The sequence below is a fragment of the Mizuhopecten yessoensis genome, unplaced genomic scaffold (assembly GCF_002113885.1).
Source record: "Mizuhopecten yessoensis strain PY_sf001 unplaced genomic scaffold, ASM211388v2 scaffold2691, whole genome shotgun sequence".
NCBI classification, from domain to species: Eukaryota; Metazoa; Mollusca; class Bivalvia; order Pectinida; family Pectinidae; genus Mizuhopecten; species Mizuhopecten yessoensis.
In genome coordinates this window covers 315,391-334,350 of record NW_018404672.1, presented here as the reverse complement: position 1 = coordinate 334,350, position 18,960 = coordinate 315,391, and the positions used below count along the sequence as shown (strand labels likewise).

The 18,960-nt window shown below is 36.6% G+C and overlaps 1 protein-coding gene across 1 annotated transcript; it reads left to right on the top strand.

Annotated features, from left to right (window-relative positions):
• Window positions 1-97: 97 nt before the first annotated feature.
• On the top strand, window positions 98-15,841 carry LOC110446419 (tRNA (guanine(10)-N2)-methyltransferase homolog). Its single transcript, XM_021491561.1, has 14 exons — window positions 98-198; window positions 2,100-2,168; window positions 3,212-3,285; window positions 5,158-5,239; window positions 5,947-6,039; window positions 6,947-7,087; window positions 7,370-7,430; window positions 8,554-8,649; window positions 9,943-10,023; window positions 10,821-10,988; window positions 12,003-12,075; window positions 12,544-12,675; window positions 13,691-13,811; window positions 15,244-15,841. The coding sequence occupies exons 1-14, from the start codon at window positions 115-117 to the stop codon at window positions 15,430-15,432; spliced, it is 1,464 nt and encodes a 487-aa protein (XP_021347236.1). The 5' UTR covers window positions 98-114; the 3' UTR covers window positions 15,433-15,841.
• Window positions 15,842-18,960: the final 3,119 nt, after the last annotated feature.

Here is an 18,960-nt window from a genome sequence, read left to right as displayed (position 1 = left end):
TACAATTTTGTTGATATTAATTACAGTTTAGTAAATTACACAATCACCTTTTTATAGAGATTAATTTATTGTAATTTTATCTCAAACGCAAAAGAGCTCTAGAATTTTTCCAATATGGCTGCGCCCATGAGAGCTTCACGCATTAGGGGAAATTACTTGATCCAATTCGCTCATCAGCACACAGATTTCAGGATTGCGGTAATATGTCTTATTTAATTTAACACCTTATTGATTTCTTCATTCATGTTGATAGATTCATTTAAATATATGGCATAATCGTCAATATTGATCTAGGACATAAATAGTAGGAAGACGAAGAGATTGTTTTTCACAAAAATTGATAAGATTTCGTCATCAACTTTTGACAAGCGCCATGCATTGGCACAATAAAACCTGTTCACAATAGCCGACCAGCGGCCTCTTTAATTTATGGTGAACGTCATGCGTATTGAGAATCTGTTTCTTATATAATAATAATATTTCGAAGTTTTATATACTGTTTTATCACAACCTAGTTTAAAGGTCGTCTTAAAGCGATTCACAAATTATTATCCGTGGTTATAGGGCCTTTGCAACTAGCCAATATCTCTCTCAACTCCCTGGGGTGCATACTGCCGGAGCTGCCATTTCGCCGCTAACAGCTAGCATTCAACAATTCTAGCACTGCCAATCCCAAATACTCATGTACAGCTGAGTAGACTGGAACAAGCAGAGTAAAGTATCTTGCTCAAAGATACACGCAGTGCCGTGCCGTGACTCGGAGTTGAACCCGCAACCCTTCGGTCACATACCCAGCGTCCTACCACTAGACTACCTTGCCTCCTATAGTTAAAGTTGTTTGAGCCAAGGACATGTTTTAACCTTATTTCTGAATGAAGCTGTAGAATGTAGAGTCATCCAACATCTTTCTTTTGTCTACAACTGATTAATTCATTAGAAGTTTTAAAAGTTTTCGATCTCAGAAGTTAGTTTAATGTTGTGGAACAAAAGGCCAATATGTAAGCAAGGTTGGTTCAAATCTTCAGGTTGAGGGCTATGTGCATACTAAGTAACCACAGACTATGAAGGCGATGTGGAAGGTACTGCAACAATATCACAATTTAACAGATTGTTGATGAACTTGACTTCATCGACCGTTGGCGATCTGCCACGTAGTGCTTAATTAGTAGAGAGTGCAGAGTTCAGAAGCTTCCACGTTTAAATCCCAGTCTGGCCATGCATTTTTCTGCCAACTTACTAGAACGACAAGATACTTTTGACAGGCGCCGTCAGATGATCTATGGAACTCATTAGTACTATACAATAAGACCTGATTAAGATCAGCTGAAATAAATTTTGACATGAAATGCATTTCAAATGATTTTGTCAATGTTACCAAGAAATTATTCTGTTAATTAAAACATGAATTTATATGTAAAGCTAACCAGGCTTTATCCTCTTTAACTTCTTTATGAGGTCACCAGATTACTACCGTAACAGTATTGTGGAAAAGTTGTCCCTCCTCCCCCTACAGGTGTAGATCATTCCATAAAGTAACTAGTAGGCCCCTATCCATTTATAATGTTGAAGCATAATTTGTAAATGATACTGTACTGGTCTTCAGTGGTGAAAGGTGAGTGTCCAGCCTGCTGCTGTTCACTGACCACCCTTTTCTATTTCCTGTTTTGTATTTTCTGCACATGTCTTTTTTTTGTTTTTGTATGAGATTGTATTTCCAATACATTGTACAGTGGGACCCGCTTATTATGATATTCTTTTTGCCAGAGAAAAATATTATAAATTATGATAACCGATATATTATAGTAAACGATCAAGCTGTTTTCAATCGTTTTAAATTTTAAAGTGAGATGCCCTGTAATCATCAGACATATAATAGATGTGGAAACATGGGAAGATATTAATACAAATTGATATTGTAATAATTGAAATAATTTGTTAATTGTTATTAATATCAGCATGTTAAAAAAATTCGAGAAGATTTCATTTTGCATTGTGTGATTTTCATATTTGTATTTGAAATACTGTTATTTAGATATAAATCAAATATTTTTTCTTTTAAGTTTTCTGAATCACGATGTATTCTTCATTAAATTTTACAGGAATTGAAGGCATTGATTGACCTATTTAATGTTGATATCCAGTGGGATGAGAAAAGCCTTGGAGATGAGGTAAGTTCTGGTACATATACATATACAGTTTGTAGATATAGCCAAGTTAACTGGGCTAATTAGGTTTAGGCCAAATATATTCCAACCGTCATAATTGCCAACTATTTGAAATTTCCATGGGGGATATTCTGTGTGCTCAAAATTGAAAACCTCTGAAAATACATGTGTATATATATATATATATACCCCCAAGGGGAAAAAGAACACTGTAAAATGACATCTTTTGAGTTGTCTCTTCAGATAAAATCAACAGATCTCTGAAAATACAAACTATTTGGCAAATTCACTTGCTGCAATGTTTAATTTTAGGGTAAACATTTGGGAATTTCACTCAAAAATAGAGAGAGTTGGCAATTATGTACTGTGTGTGTGTAGTATAAAACAGGATGAGTAGGCAAGTGATTTTTTTAGGCCACGATCATCAAATCTGTTTTTGTCTGTCATCCAGCATCTGCATCTGTCAGTCATCAGTCACACAATCAGTCAGTCACTCAGTTGTTGTTAATAAATTTGGTTGCTGTTGTTTCTTAGAAACTACAAATATCCTGGATCATTATAAAACTTTTTATACATGTATGATCCCCATGGTCACAGTTGTATCTTCTGTAACAACCAATGAATAAGTGAAATACTGCCTTAACTGGCCCGCCATCCTCGACACTCCAGCAGGGGTTACGTTCACTTTTTGCCCTCTGCACCCCTGGACTCTGTCATGACAAACTTAAAGGCTCAGTATAACGAGAAGACTAGCTTGATCATTTGATATACATCAAAATAATCTGTCGGTGATGTAATCTCTAAGGGACACATATATCAGCCTCGTCAGTATCTAGCCATGTGCCTTCAATTTTTCTATGACATATTTCAGGGATACAGATAGCGTAATATGGCAAAAATCTTGTTATGATTTGAAATATAGATAAAAGGAAACAATTCCTAGACATATATAAAATAAAATTTAAAAGGTATTAAAGGATTAAAGGATATGTGACATTTTTTTCCATTCACCACATTAAAATATCCTTTTAATTTTTTGGAAACAGAGTCCTTACCTAAAGGTCAAGATACTCTCTGAGGAGGATGTGAGAAAAATTGGAAGTCGGTCAGTTTTGATAAAGTAAGTAAATTACACTGTTGTAAATATCTAACGGTTCACAATCCTTTAAAGAGGGTAATAGGTATATGAGTCTATTTAGGGAAGAATCCTTTCATGTTTGGCGAAATTACTAATGAATCAGATTTTTTTGGAGTAAAGTAGCTTTGATAGGTGGCAATGTGCACTCTTAAATCGAACCTTGATAGCTATAGATGGCCAAATAAAAGGGCAATGTGGAAATACCATTAAAATCTTAAAGGGATTAATGTGTGGATATTCATTTAGACATTTGTTGGAAAGTTGGGGGGAGGGGGTGCTAAAGGAGGAATGGTTGACACTCATTTAAGTATAAAAAAGGGGCAATTTGGATATTGATTTAGATATTTGATTGTAATTGAAGTTGAAGAGGCACACTTTTTGATATTCATTTAGACATTTAATAGAAATTGAGGGGAAAATGAGGATAATGTATTGATGAAAGGTAGCAGTATGAGGACTGCAATAAGTCAATGATAGAACAGAGGCTAATACTGAGTAATAGGGAACAGAGGCTAATACTGAGAAATAGGAAACAGAGGCTAATACTGAGTAATAGAAAACAGAGGCTAATAATGAGTAATAGGGAACAGAGGCTAATACTGAGTAAAAGGGAACAGAGGCTAATACTGAGTAATAGGGAACAGAGGCTAATACTGAGTAATAGGGAACAGAGGCTAATACTGAGTAATAGAGAACAGAGGCTAATACTGAGTAATAGGAAACAGTGGCTAATACTGAGTAATAGAGAACAGAGGCTAATACTGAGTAATAGGGAACAGAGGTGAATTCTGAGTATTAGGGAACAGAGGCTAATAATGAGTAATACGGAACAGAGGCTTATACTGCGTAATAGGGAACAGAGGCTAATGCTGAGTAATAGAGAACAGAGGCTAATACTGAGAACTAGGGAACAGAGGCTAATAATGAGTAATACGGAACAGAGGCTTATACTGAGTAATAGGGAACAGAGGTGAATTCTGAGTATTAGGGAACAGAGGCTAATAATGAGTAATAGGGAACAGAGTCTAATACTGAGTAATAGGGAAAAGAGACTAATACTGATTAATAGGAAACAGAGGATAATACTGAGTAATAGGAAACAGAGGATAATACTGAGTAATAGGGAAAAGAGACTAATACTGATTAATAGGAAACAGAGGATAATACTGAGTAATAGGAAAGAGAGGCTAATACTGAGTAAAACGGAACAGAGGCTAATACTGAGTCATAGCAAACAGAGGCTAATACTGAGGAATAGGGAACAGAGGCTAAGACTGAGTAATAGGGAACAGATGCTAATACTGAGTAATAGGCAACAGTGACTAATACTGAGTAATCGGAAACAGAGGCTAATACTGAGCAATAGGCAACAGTGACTAATACTGAGTAATAGGTAACAGAGGCTAATACTGAGTGATAGGAAACAGAGGCTAATAATGAGTAATAGGGCACAGAGGCTTATACTGAGTAAAAGGGAACAGAGGCTAATTCTGAGTAATAGAGAACAGAGGCTAATTCTGAGTAATAGGGAACAGATGCTAATACTGAGTAATAGGCAACAGTGACTAATACTGAGTAATCGGAAACAGAGGCTAATACTTAGTAATAGAAAACAGAGGCTAATAATGAGTAATAGGGAACAGAGGCTAATACTGAGTAATAGGCAACAGTGACTAATACTGAGTAATAGGAAACAGAGGCTAATACTGAGTAATAGGAAACAGAGGCTAATACTGAGTAAAAGGGAACAGAGGCTAATACTGAGTAATAGGGAACAGAGGCTAATACTGAGTAATAGGGTAACTCTTCTATATGTGAGCAGATTTTCATTTCTTGTATATATTGTGTTTCCAGGAACATCATTGAACTTTGGGGACATGGCGGCACATATTCAGAATTGAACGAAAGTCTGAGAGAAACAAACAGAAACATCATGGTTTGTAATCTAATGAACAATTAGTTATTTCAGAAAGACACCTGAAATCTTAAATGTAGTATTCTAAATCTTCATACGTGCCAACTTTTTGAAATTTTCATGGGGGAGATTACTGTACTTGTGCTCAGAATTGAAATCTTAAATAATATGTGTGTATATACACCCTAGGGAAAACATAACACTTTTAAATGGCATCTTTTGAGTTGTTCTTTCAGATGAAACCATCCGATCTTAGAAAACAGAATTAGGATATTCACTGATTGAAAATGCTCAATTTTAGGGTCCAAAATCAGCTTAATTGACCCGTATCACCTTAGACTATGAACTGTATCACCTTGTTATTTGTACTGAGGGGTATTACATGTATCACCTTGTTGTTCGTACTGAGGGGTATTACATGTATCACCTTGTTATTTGTACTGAGGGGTATTACATGTAAATGTCCTAGCAGGCATGTGTTGTTACTTCACTGAAAATATTGTATTTATAATTTAAAGTCTATTTTTAATTTCATGCTTTTGGTGAAATGTAAAACCAGATAATTTAAATTTTAGTGCAAAAATCTTTGACAATTTTACATGTTATTCTGTATTTTGTATATAGATTCAGTCAATTATTGACGAAAGTCAATGGGTTCAGGAATTCAAATTATTCCTATTAATTGATTGTCAATATATCAACCATACTATGACCTCTTTTACTCTTAGGTCCCACATTTTGTCAAAGAAAAATCTTTTAAGTTTGAGTTGGATGCTTTTAACAAGAAGCTCAGCCATTCGTATAAGCTGGAAATGTTTCAGGTAAGTTGTAATATTGATTGTTATTGAGTAAATGACTATCAAGGTATCTCTGATTTACTTAATAATTTGAGGTTCTTATACACCGCTTTATCACAACCTAGTTTGTAGGTCGTCTCAAAGTGGTTCACAAATTATTATCCGTGGCTGTAGGTCCTTTGCAACCAGCCAATATCGTTCTCAACTCCCTGGGGAGCATACAGCCGGAGCTGCCATTTCGGCGTTCACAGCTAGTATTCAACAATTCTAGCGCTGCCCAACCACGTACTCATTATCTTGCTCAAGGGTACAATACAGTGCCGTGCCTCGAACCCGCAACCCTTTGGTCATGAGCCCGGCGTCATACCACTAGACTACCGCGCCTCCTTACTTACTAACCCTATCGTTTATCATGGAGTATTTTACTGGGTAGATTGGTATTAACCATAGTTAATCACATCCTCGATACTTCAGAAGTTACATTCAATTTCGCCCTCTGCACCCCTCAAGTATGTCATAGCGAAATTGAAGGCTCAGTGTGCACCACCTTGTGGATAAGATGTCAAGACTAGTTTGATCCTTTGATGTACATCAAAGAATCTCATGGTTGTGTAATGGTAAATATGACTCGCTTTGAAGTTGTGTGTCGCTCCTCTGTAATCTTCAAAGGACAGGTATCAGCCTAGCAATTGGTCAGGTTGTTTTTTGCCTGAAACCAATCAAATAGCCAGCTATGTGCCTTCAATTTTATCTTGATAGTTCAGTTATAGACATACTGGGTACATGTGGAAAATGAGTTGCTCTTAGGAAAACAAGGAAAAAATGCACATATTCAACGTTTCGAGTCTATATTTCAACGTAAATCTGTTTTATATGTCGTGATGTTTATAAAACTTTTTTGATAGGTTTTTAAAGCAGATGTTTTTTGTAGCATTTACCTCAAGATGTACTAGCATTCCAAGGGGATGTAAGTTTGGACAATCCGGACGAGGCCTTTTTTCTCCTCGAGGATTATGGACCATTCGGCAGCCAGGCTCCAGAAAATCCTCATCAGATATATTTTGGGAGACAGGTAAAATTGAAAGATAAAAAAATTATAAACATGTTTTTTGTTTCATTTGTAGAAGGTAATGAGTTCCCATTGATCATTATCGTTTTTATGAAATAAGCCTTACAAGTTTCATATGCTGAAGAAATAAACTCAAAAAAGTACATGTGAATACATGGACTTAGAATGTTCGGGAAAGATGATACATTTTTTAGTGGAATTTACTGTAGTACATCAAAATTCAAGATCTCTACATAAAAGTACTGGTAATGNTTTTTTTTTTTTTTTTTTTTTTTTTTTCTTCAGATTTCCGAGGGTCAAAGAGACGCTATTCGAAAATACACCCTACAGAGCAGGAAGTTTATAGGTATCCCTCATACAATGTCTATATCTAACAACTGGGGGGTGGATACCCAATGTCCCTGCAAGGAAGTCAGTTCCATAGTGGCACTAGAGATCCTGGGGTGGATACCTTAATGGTACTCAACAGTGCTCATCAGGGAAAGCAGAGCAAATGAAAATAGAAATGATGAGTAACAACAAACAACACCACTGAGTCCGGTACAAACATTACATTTTGTACCCGATTCAGTGGGGTTGTTGCTCATCATTTCTACTTTCAATGTCTATATTTGTACATAACATGTATGTTTAGAGCAATTTAGAGAGCAGGTGATTTTGGTAAACTCTCGATGTGGCATCTTTAATGAACATATAGCTCAGGACATTTAATGGACACTGCTCTAGGTAAATGCAAAATTCCAATACTTCTAGTGCCAACAAGTCTTTTTTTCCAATCATTGATGTCTTTATTGACAATGATCACGGTAGAGATATTAGATACATATGTACTACATTGTATTTTAAGTAGTAGTTTAAGTAATTTCCTTTTTAATAAAAATAAAGAAATCCTGAATATTAATTGAGAAACTCCTTGTGTGAGGTCAATTTTATAAGATCATTTAACCCATGACTCCAACCAAGGCAATAATGTGTAATAATCTATTGACTGATATTCAGGGGGATTTATGTCGTTAAAATATGTCTATTCTGTGTTGAGGATCCCCGTCCCACTGTGGTTTTTCCTGTAAACAGTAACCTCCCTTTAACTTCTATTTGGATATATCTGTAACACCGTTTGGCCCTTACACCTCTGTTGACCAAGTTTGCAGTTACATTGTAGTTAGAATAATAGTACCACAGTCAGAAGTTCAGGGTTGGAATCCCGATCTAGCTGGGGGGGTTTTCACAGTCAGAACACCGTTGTTGATTATATTTTGTTTATCTCATCTTAATCATTTCTCATTAAAGTCCAGCAAGGTATGGTTTACTTTTCATAAAAGATCCTGCTGGATAAAACAGTTTCCAATACTTTGTTACATTTTTTGGCAGTGGTACGAGACTCCGTAAGGAAGTCATGTCCCTGGTTCATACAACTATTCCCTTTCCATTTAAAATTTACGTTGAATGTGCCGCTATTTTGTGTTCAGCTAACACTAGTATGGACGCTTGTCTCTCCCTCCTGATGGCAAACATCGGCCAGGTGAAGAAGGATAACCTAGTCATCGACCCATTTGTTGGAACAGGTATGTATGTACTACAAAGATGTTTTCAAAATCAAAGCATTGAAAAGATTAAGGTAAATTTGTACTAACATGACATTCTTTACGACTTAATTCGGAGCAGAATATAGACTAGCAGCCGACGGCAACTAAGCCTACATGTCGATCTAGCCTCTAGGCTTATTTGATCCCGTACGATCGTAGAGCACAGCCGGAATTAGCAAGTATTTTAGCTGCATATTTAAATGAAATAAACAAATAAAAAGCGATTAATTCTCCGTTTCTAAAGAAAAGTTGTGTCAATCACAAATATTTTATCAAACGATCTTCTTTTTAATAACATATCACTTGGACATTTAAATACGGTCATTTCCAGGTTTTGACATCTGAAATGGTCAGAAAAATACGTTTTCTCTTTATGTCATGTTCCTGTTAATATCACATTTTCACATGACAAATTATAAGTGATATTAAGCGAAATCTACTGTACTGTACCATGGGTAATGTATGCTGCAACAAGAGCCTTTTATAGATATATTACTTAATCCAGACACTGTCATATTGGTTGGCTGCAAATTTAGGTGATGGTGACTGTTATTGAAATGGGTTTTGATAAGTTTAATAGTAATAATAGGAGACTACGCAAACTTTAGTGTAAGCTTCATCATTAGAACACTACATCACTGACCCATCTGGTTTAGTGATCTGCCTCAAAATTTATATAGAATCAATCATTATGTAGAACTTTATATGGGATATGGATGTTCTACCCAATGGTGTAGAATTTGAGTCAGAACTGTGGCTTTGTTGAAGGCTCTGCCACCAAATTCTGCATCGGAGGGTGGAATTTCGTTATCCCACATACCCACATAATGATTGACCTTTTCCTCACACCTTAAATTTTGGTAAAGCGGAACAAAAACAATGCAATACAGCGAAATTTCTAGTCAATGTATATATAAACTAAGGCTGATAGGAGCAGAGTAAAGTATGGAACACCATAGGTATACCTCAAATTCAAAGATCCATGCAAGGCAAGCTTTTGCAATTACTCTCATGTTCTTAATTATAAAGGGGTGCCAGTTGCTGGCATCAATGTCACAGTCCGTCAAATGTCATTTTGATGAGTTTCGATTAAGATTTCATAATACTGGACAAAGCTGTCACCGGATTGTGACGTCATAATGATAAAGATCACTGAGTGCAACCATGTGAGATACAGGTAAGTGTTTAGTAGTACATACGTAGGGACGGGAGAAGTGTATTTATTATGTAATTATGTACAGAATTGATAATCTATCTCTTTGTTTTATCCAGGCAGCTTACTTGTGGCCTGTGCCCACCATGGAGCCTACGTGATGGGCACAGACATCAACTATCTACTCCTACACGCTAGAGGTAAGCTAATGTATTATCTCCCCTTGCTTAACACACTCGCTTACAAGTAAGGTTGATATATACTCCCTTAGCTAAACACACTCAGCTTACAAGTAAGGTTTATACCTACTGTCAAAGGGGGCAGCCATGAAGAGAAACAGCTTGGCACAGCACATCTTAACTGTTAGCTTTGTGAACCTTTATCTGTGTCTCATTTATTTCTGGTGACAGTAGATTGTAAATATGGATCTTCACAGAAAAATTTCAGACATGTAAAGTTGTAAAATATTAGTGTCTCATGATATCCCTAGTCTAGTTGATATTTTAACGGGAATAAATGTGCTGATTCTGTTTTGTATCTGATCTGACTTCCTAAATCCATCAAGCTATGAAGTGAAAGAAAACCTGTTCAAGGTTTTACATCCTCAAATAGCTTAAGTCATATTAATGTGCTATTTTGGTAAAATAAGGTTGTAAGTCTATGTAATCAAAGTTTATGCGTTGCTGATATCAATAACTATTACAATTGTCATAGAAAATGACAAAAGGATAATTTTGCTTTTACTGTTTACTGGGAAATTATCGTTGCAGTTTAATTTTCGCCTTTATTTTGCCCTCTGGAATGAGGATAGGAGTTTATCATTACAGCGAACGTTAGTCAACAATACGATTTGCATAGTAATTAAATGTAAAAGGCAAAATTAACAAATTTGTATTTCACAGGTGAAGAGCTAAGTTTGACTTGGCGAATATTTTCCAGTACATGTATACAGTAATGCTCGAAGGCACAATAATCTAGGTCATGTTTTCTCCTTCAGGTAAACCCTCACGCGCAAAGCAGGAGAAACGAGAGTCGGACGAGAGTATTCAGGCTAACCTCTGCCAATATGGCCTAGGAGACTTTTACCTTGACGCTGTCATTGGAGACGCATCCAAGCACCGCATGTGGCGCCAGCAGCCTATGTTCGATGCCATCATTACTGATCGTAAGCAAATTTATAGACAAAGTATTTATAGACAAAATGTTAATCAATTTCAAGCATCTAGTTCTTTTCTTATATGTTGTTGGAACGTATATATATATATTGTGAAAAAACATATGAGGTCCCCTAGATTTATTAAAAAAATAGGATTACAACAGTTATCACCGGTAGTCATGCTTACTGGTCCAGGTGTAAGTGCAAAGTGTTCTTATTAACAAAATTTGCTATAGTCTTAGGGATTCGGCAAACATCACAAATGATGGTGACAAATTATGGAACTTCTTTTTTACAACAATTTTTATAACATTTTGTATTACAAATGACAAGAGAGGCTACACATTGGAATTGTCTTTGAGGTGATCAGTTTGTAAAATTCACACAGCTCTTTGTTTACAGCTCCGTACACAAATATAATTATATGAGGCACGGTAGTCTAGTGGTAGGACGCCGGGCTCGTGACCGAAGGGTTGCGGGTTCGAGTCACGGCACGGCACTGTGTTGTATCTTTGAGCAAGATATATACTTTACTCCGCTTGTTCCAGTCTACTCAGCTGTAAATCAGTACATGGTTAGACAGTGCTAGAATTGTTGAATGCTAGCTGTGAGCGCCGAAATGACAGCTCCAGCTGTATGCTCTCCAGGGAGTTGAGAAAGGTTGCAAAGGCCCTATAACCACGGATAATAATTTGTGAACCGCTTTGAGACGACCTACAAACTAGATTGTGATAAAGCTGTATATAAGAACCTCGAATCATTATATTATTATTATTATGATACTTCAAATTAGATATATTTCGAGTAAAATGGAATCATCCATTCTGGTACTACATTGCAGACACATGTCTGTTATGGAAGAACATGTCAGATGTCGGAAGGTGCTAATATTCAAAATGTCATGCTGTATTGCTCAAGATTTTAACCATTTAAAGAGATTGTCTCAATATCTGAAATATGAAATAAATTCCTGAAAGTGCCTATATCCTCAGCTCAGCATTGCTACCTAATCTGTTTGTACAGCTCCTTATGGTGTGAGAGAGAAAGCGAAGAAAGTGGGCACAGGTGTTGAGGATGTCAAACTGTCTGACGACCAGTAAGTTTGTTTAATCGCACAATGTAAATAAACAAGTTGTTGGACCATTTTGTTTCCAAGTAAAATGGCTAGATTACTATAGTACAATTTTCAAAAGTGAAAAAGGAAAACTGCCTGTCAACACATGGGTATGATAGTGGAACAAACAGTTCCAGGCCAAAAATGTTAACATGATATATAAATGTACATCCAGTCTTCAGTGGTATGTATATCAATATCCAACAAAAATATTTATTTTTGTGGTTTTTAAGATTTGAATAAAAGAAATAAAACCAAAAGGCAAAAACTAAACTTTCATATTTTAGACTATCAAATCCACAAAAAATTGCACCTGCAGAAAATAATCAGTTGTAAGGCACTTATAAGGCAAGTGCCTTGCTTCAGGTCCCTTTTCAGAGTATTCCCTCTAAATAAAACAGGAATTAGAACTTAACCTAGAAATGAAGTTCATATTGTTTTTATTCCTAGGAAAATTGGACATGTTCCTCATAAGGTAGATTACCATCTGGGTCAGATCTTCAAAGATCTGCTCAACTTTGCGGCCAAGTTTCTACACATGGGTGGCCGTCTGGTCTACTGGTTTCCGGTGTACAGACGAAGGTGAGTATAATAAAATCTTTTACATGTAACTGAGCAAGATCGGGTTATGTCAGTCGAGGGTTAAGATTCTGTAACAAAATCCCAACTGAGGCGTAAGCCGAGGTTGGGATGTTACAAAATCTTAGCCCGAGACTGAGATAACCGATCTCGCTCAGTTACAGGTAATTGAATTTTTTTCTTGTACGTTTTATTTCAAAAAGAACTATTCAATTTTGCTAAAAACTACAAGTATCCCGCCTTGGGCCTCAAATGATAATGACTACTTCACTACTAAAGCTACATTTGAATGCTTCCACGTAAAAATGTAGTCCGTCCTTAAATAGATTACAACGTATTTCACAGTGTAGATTGTATTTTATCTACAACATCAAATATCTAACAACACCAAAACTATACAATAACGACAAAACAGAACATTTATAATGCAAATTGTCAATTTCAAGCAGTTAACGCGCGGATGAATACATTGCAGTGTAAAAATTCTGGGAAATGTCACGTAAAGGTACAAGACGGATCGGATGAGATAGAAAAATCTAGCATGGGGTATGACGTGGGATATCTCTGTCTGAGGTGCGAGAATTGTTAAGCTTGGTTACATCCTGCTGAGATACTGCACATTAGCAGATATTCAAACTATAGACCGCTGTTTTCATTAAACTTCATTCATGTTCATCATAGCTCATCCCAATTCAGTGTCATTACTCTAGTGGCTGTATTTCTTAGCAAATTTCGACCAAATTTCGTTCAAGTTAAAGAATACTAGATACCTGAGTTTGTATTTGACTCATTTACCCCTAAAGACACATTTGGACTCTTCCAATTCAAAGGTTGGAAGAGTTCATTATGAAATTTCAGAGGTCAATGAGTGAAGTGATCCAAAGTCCAAAGGTCACTGTTACTTTTTATGGAAATTTGCTGGAACAAGTTCATCTAAAGAAATGGAGGGTGTTATGTAGCCTTTGTCTAAAATATTGATTATTCATGTACATATTAATCGTACACTTCTGACTTACAGCTACAAGGAGGAAAACATCCCAACTCATCCCTGTCTGCATCGCATAGCCAACTGTGAACAGGCGTTGAACTGCCGGATTTCCCGACGTCTTATCACCATGGAGAAAGTCCGTCCATTTGAGGTAAAATTAATGAACTAATGTAGGTTCATTCATTTTCTGAATTTTGATCAGAGTAGCTATATGAGTTGTAGCCATTGGTCCTGAACTGGACATTCTAGTTTGAGCATAATTTTGTATTCAAACATAGATACCAAAGTTGATTGTGAAGAATATGAGTGTTTGTTTTATTAGCTCACCTTGCTCAAGGGGCCCCGAGAGCTTATGATATGGTCAACGTCTGTGTGTCAATGTTTTCCTTTGAACAACATCTTCATGAAAACTGAAATTTCCAGGTTCCAGATCGTTGCCCAGTAAATAGTTAGGATGGAGTGCTATAAATTTTAAATGACCTTGACCTACTTTGAAGATCACAGGAGTCCAATATGTTAAAAAAAATCAAAAAACGTTTTCTTAAGAATCATAAAATAGAGAGCCATGATCTGAGGGTATGATACCAGCTGTCTAGCATATTGTGTTTAGGCAAAATGTTTACTCTGAAAACTAGTCAGGGTCAAAGGTTATCAAGTAGTTTAAAAAAAAATAAGAATCTCCTTCTTAAATTCCAAAGGCCTAGGGTTATGATATTCAGCTGGTAGATACCCATAATAGAGTGCTAAAAAGTCTCTTTATATAAATGACCTTGACTTACTTTCAAGGTCACAGGGGTCAAAATGTGAAAAATTCAAACAACACCTATATAAGGTAAACAACTTTCTAAGTTTCATTAGGCTCAGGGTTCTGATATTTTGCTCGTAAGTATCTGGGAATGGTTGCTATAAATTTTCACATATCGATCACCTTGACTTTCTTTCAAGGTCAAAAGGGGTCAAATATGTTAAAATCTTCAAACAACATTATCTAAAGAATTATAAAAGTCTAGAGCCATGATACTTTGATACATTATGTAGACCAACTTATTGAGATTCCAACCCGATAACCATGTATACGTGCATACATATCTGAACCAAATCTGCTAAGGAGCATCCCTGGTACAAAATGGAGAAAATATACAATTCTTAAATGAGAATATTTTGCCATGATTGCTTAAATATTCAGATGAGCAAAACAGACCCTCTAGGCCTTTTGCTTGGATTTAAGACCATAGGATAGCTGAGGTCATATGATGGTCACTCAGGTCACTCCCCTGTATATTCATCAAAACAGAAATTTAATATATCTGGGGCCTGTTCGTTTATGCGGAACAACCAGTTTGTCCGTTAATAAATGTAACAATTTCGGGTATTAATCCTGGCGAACCTGCAAATGTATATGCCGGCCTTGCAAGGCTTTGTCAAGGCTCGCCTGAAACCAGCATCATATTACTAGGTCCCACCTTATTTAATAAACGAACAACTGTGGTTCGACCGGTTTAACCGTTTAAACGAAACAGCCCTGGTAACAAATATTCCATCCATAGGGTGAACACTGAATTGTTTTCCTTTTTTGTTTCCAGGAAATCCACGAATCGGACAACGCTCAAGTGGAAGTGGATCACTACGAGGATGCATCATTCCGTCAGATGTATTTCCACCCCCGACAGTCGAAGGGAGATAATTCTAAAGAACAAGTTGAAAATGGAGAATTGAGTATAAAAGGGGAAAATGATAACATAGAATCCACCTCACTGACTGAAAATGGATGATATGACTTAAACCTGGTGCGTGATGGCGTCCAATTAATAGAGACAATGTGTTAGCTCCTCCTACTAAGATAAGGACATTTGATTAAATACTGTCGGGGAGCATCATTCCAACTTCAGAGAAAGATGTCTATTTTCCTTGTTATTTGAATGAGGAGTCAAATTTGAATACAATGCTCCCCGAGTATGGCATTGGAAGCTTGCCGTTTAGACACTGATCCTGGTCAAACGGTCGGGGGATTCCCAGCTTCTGGCTGAGTCTGTTGGGATCTGCAGACGTGTTCAATTTAGCGTTTGGTAGAATGATTGTTCCAGCCATGTCAGGGACCACAGACTTGTCATTGATCATGTGATTTTGAACGACACACTCATAACTTAAACTGTGATATTTTTAATGCAATAAAAACAAAAAATATGTGCTGTGTGTCATTTAAAATTTTATCAAGTATCTTGAGAATTAATGCCAAAATTTTGAGCATTTTATATCTTTGCCTACAATTTGGTTCAAGTGCATTTGTTTATCGCAGAATATTTCTGTAACACCAGCTAGACAGTTTCAACCGGGATAAGTGAATATGACCTGCAGCAGTGGGCCATAGTGGAAAATCTGGTTTATACAGGTGTCTGAATTATATAGTATTACAAAGGTTTATAAAGCATTTGGCCATAGTGGAACGTCTGGTTTATACAGGTGTCTGAACTATATAGGGTTATAAAGATTTATACAGCATTTGGCCATAGTGGAAAGTCTGGTTTATACAGGTGTCTGAATTATATAGGGTTATAAAGATTTATTAAGCATTTGGCCATAGTGGAAAGTCTGGTTTATACAGGTGTCTGAACTATATAGGGTTATAAAGATTTATACAGCATTTGGCCATAGTGGAACGTCTGGTTTATACAGGTGTCTGAACTATATAGGGTTACAAAGATTTATACAGCATTTGGCCATAGTGGAAAGTCTGGTTTATACAGGTGTCTGAACTATATAGGGTTACAAAGATGTATACAGCATTGGGCCATAGTGGAAAGTCAGGTTTATGCAGGTGTCTGAATTACATAGGGTTACAAAGACTGAAACAGCATTGGGCCATAATGGAAAGTCTGGTTTATACAGGTGTCTGAACTATATAGGGTTACAAAGATGTATACAGCATTGGGCCATAGTGGAAAGTCAGGTTTATACAGGTGTCTGAATTACATAGGGTTACAAAGACTGAAACAGCATTGGGCCATAATGGAAAGTCTGGTTTATACAGGTGTCTGAACTATATAGGGTTACAAAGAGGTATACAGCATTGGGCCATAGTGGAAAGTCTGGTTTATACAGGTGTCTGAATTAAATAAGGTTACAAAATTGTATACAGCATTTGGCCATAGTGGAAAGTCTGGTTTATACAGGATTCTGAATTATATAGGGTTACAAAGATTTATACAGCGTTGGGCCATAGTGGAAAGTCTGGTTTATACAGGTGTCTGAATTATATAGGGTTATAAAGATTTATACAGCATTGGGCCATAGTGGAAAGTCTGAATTATACAGGGTTACAAAGATTTATACAGTGTTGGGCCATAGTGGAAAGTCTGGTTTATACAGGTGAGTGAATTATACAGGGTTTCAAAGATTTATACAGCATTGGGCCATAGTGGAAAGTCTGGTTTATACAGGTGTCTGAATTATATAGGGTTACAAAGATTTATACAGCGTTGGGCCATAGAGGAAAGTCTTGTTTATACAGGTGTCTGAATTATATAGGGTTACAAAGATTTATACAACGTTGGGCAATAGTGGAAAGTCTGGTTTATACAGGTGTCTGAATTATACAGGGTTACAAAGATTTATACAGCGTTGAGCCATAATGGAAAGTCTGGTTTATACAGGTGTCTGAACTATATAGGGTTATAAAGATTTATACAGGGTTGGGCCATAGTGGAAAGTCTGGTTTATACAGGTGTCTGAATTATACAGGGTTACAAAGATTTATACAGTGTTGGGCCATAGTGGAACATCTGGTTTATACAGGTGAGTGAATTATACAGGGTTACAAAGATTTATACAGCATTGGGCCATAGTGGAAAGTCTGGTTTATACAAGTGTCTGAATTATATAGGGTTACAAAGATTTATACAGTGTTGGGCCATAGTGGAAAGTCTGGTTTATACAGGTGTCTGAATTATACAGGGTTATAAAGATGTATACAGTGTTGGGCCATAGTGGAAAGTCTGGTTTATACAGGTGAGTGAACTATATAGTGTTACAAAGATGTATACAGCATTTGGCCATAGTGGAAAGTCTGGTTTATACAGGTGTCTGAATTAAATAAGGTTACAAAGATGTGGCCATAGTGGAAAGTCTGGTTTATACAGGATCCTGAATTATATAGGGTTACAAAGATTTATACAGCATTTGGCCATAATGGAAAGTCTTGTTTATACAGGTGTCTGAACTATATAGGGTTACAAAGATGTATACAGCATTGGGCCATAGTGGAAAGTCTGGTTTATGCAGGTGTCTGAACTATATAGGGTTATAAAGATTTATACAGCATTTGGCCATAGTGGAAAGTCTGGTTTATACAGGTGTCTGAATTATATAGGGTTATAAAGATTTATACCGCGTTGGGCCATAGTGGAAAGTCTGGTTGATACAGGTGTCTTAATTATACAGGGTTACAAAGATTTATACAGCGTTGAGCCATAGTGGAAAGTCTGGTTTATACAGGTGTCTGAATTATATAGGGTTACAAAGATTTATACAGCGTTGGGCCATAGTGGAAAGTCTGGTTTATACAGGCGTCTGAATTATATAGGGTTATAAAGATTTATACAGCATTGGGCCATAGTTGAAAGTCTGGTTTATACAGCATTGGGCCATAGTGGAAAGTCTGGTGTATACAGCATTGGGCCATAGTGGAAAGTCTGCTGTATACAGCATTGGGCCATAGTGGAAAGTCTGGTGTATACAGCATTGGGCCATAGTGGAAAGTCTGGTTTATACAGCATTGGGCCATAGTGGAAAGTCTGGTGTATACAGGTGTTGAAATATATAGGGTTATCCCTTTCACCACTGTAGACCAAAATTGACTCATCCAGATCAATGCATGGTATAGTCTACCCGAAGTTATATAGTGGTGAAAGGGTTATACAGTATTGGTTTATACACTTCTCTAGATCACTGTACAAGTTGGCCAAGATTACGTAGCTTTCAGACGAAGAGAGATTTTTTTTATCGATTGCATCAATATTGCATCGTCAGAGCTACAAAATGGTCCTATGCCAACTAATGGAGCAAAATCAAAATGACACCCATATTTAGACGTCTGACCTATATCGGAAAAAGACGAACTTTCCAACACGGCAGTCAATTCAGATTACAATTGCACTAATTTGCTACGTTAACCTGAAAATTTAACGACATTTTAGGCAGAGTTTAACCCTTTCACCCCTATGTAACTTTAGTAGACTACCATGGATTGATCTGAACGAGTCCATTATGGTCTAGTGTTGAAAGGGTTAACTTCAAGTTGTGCA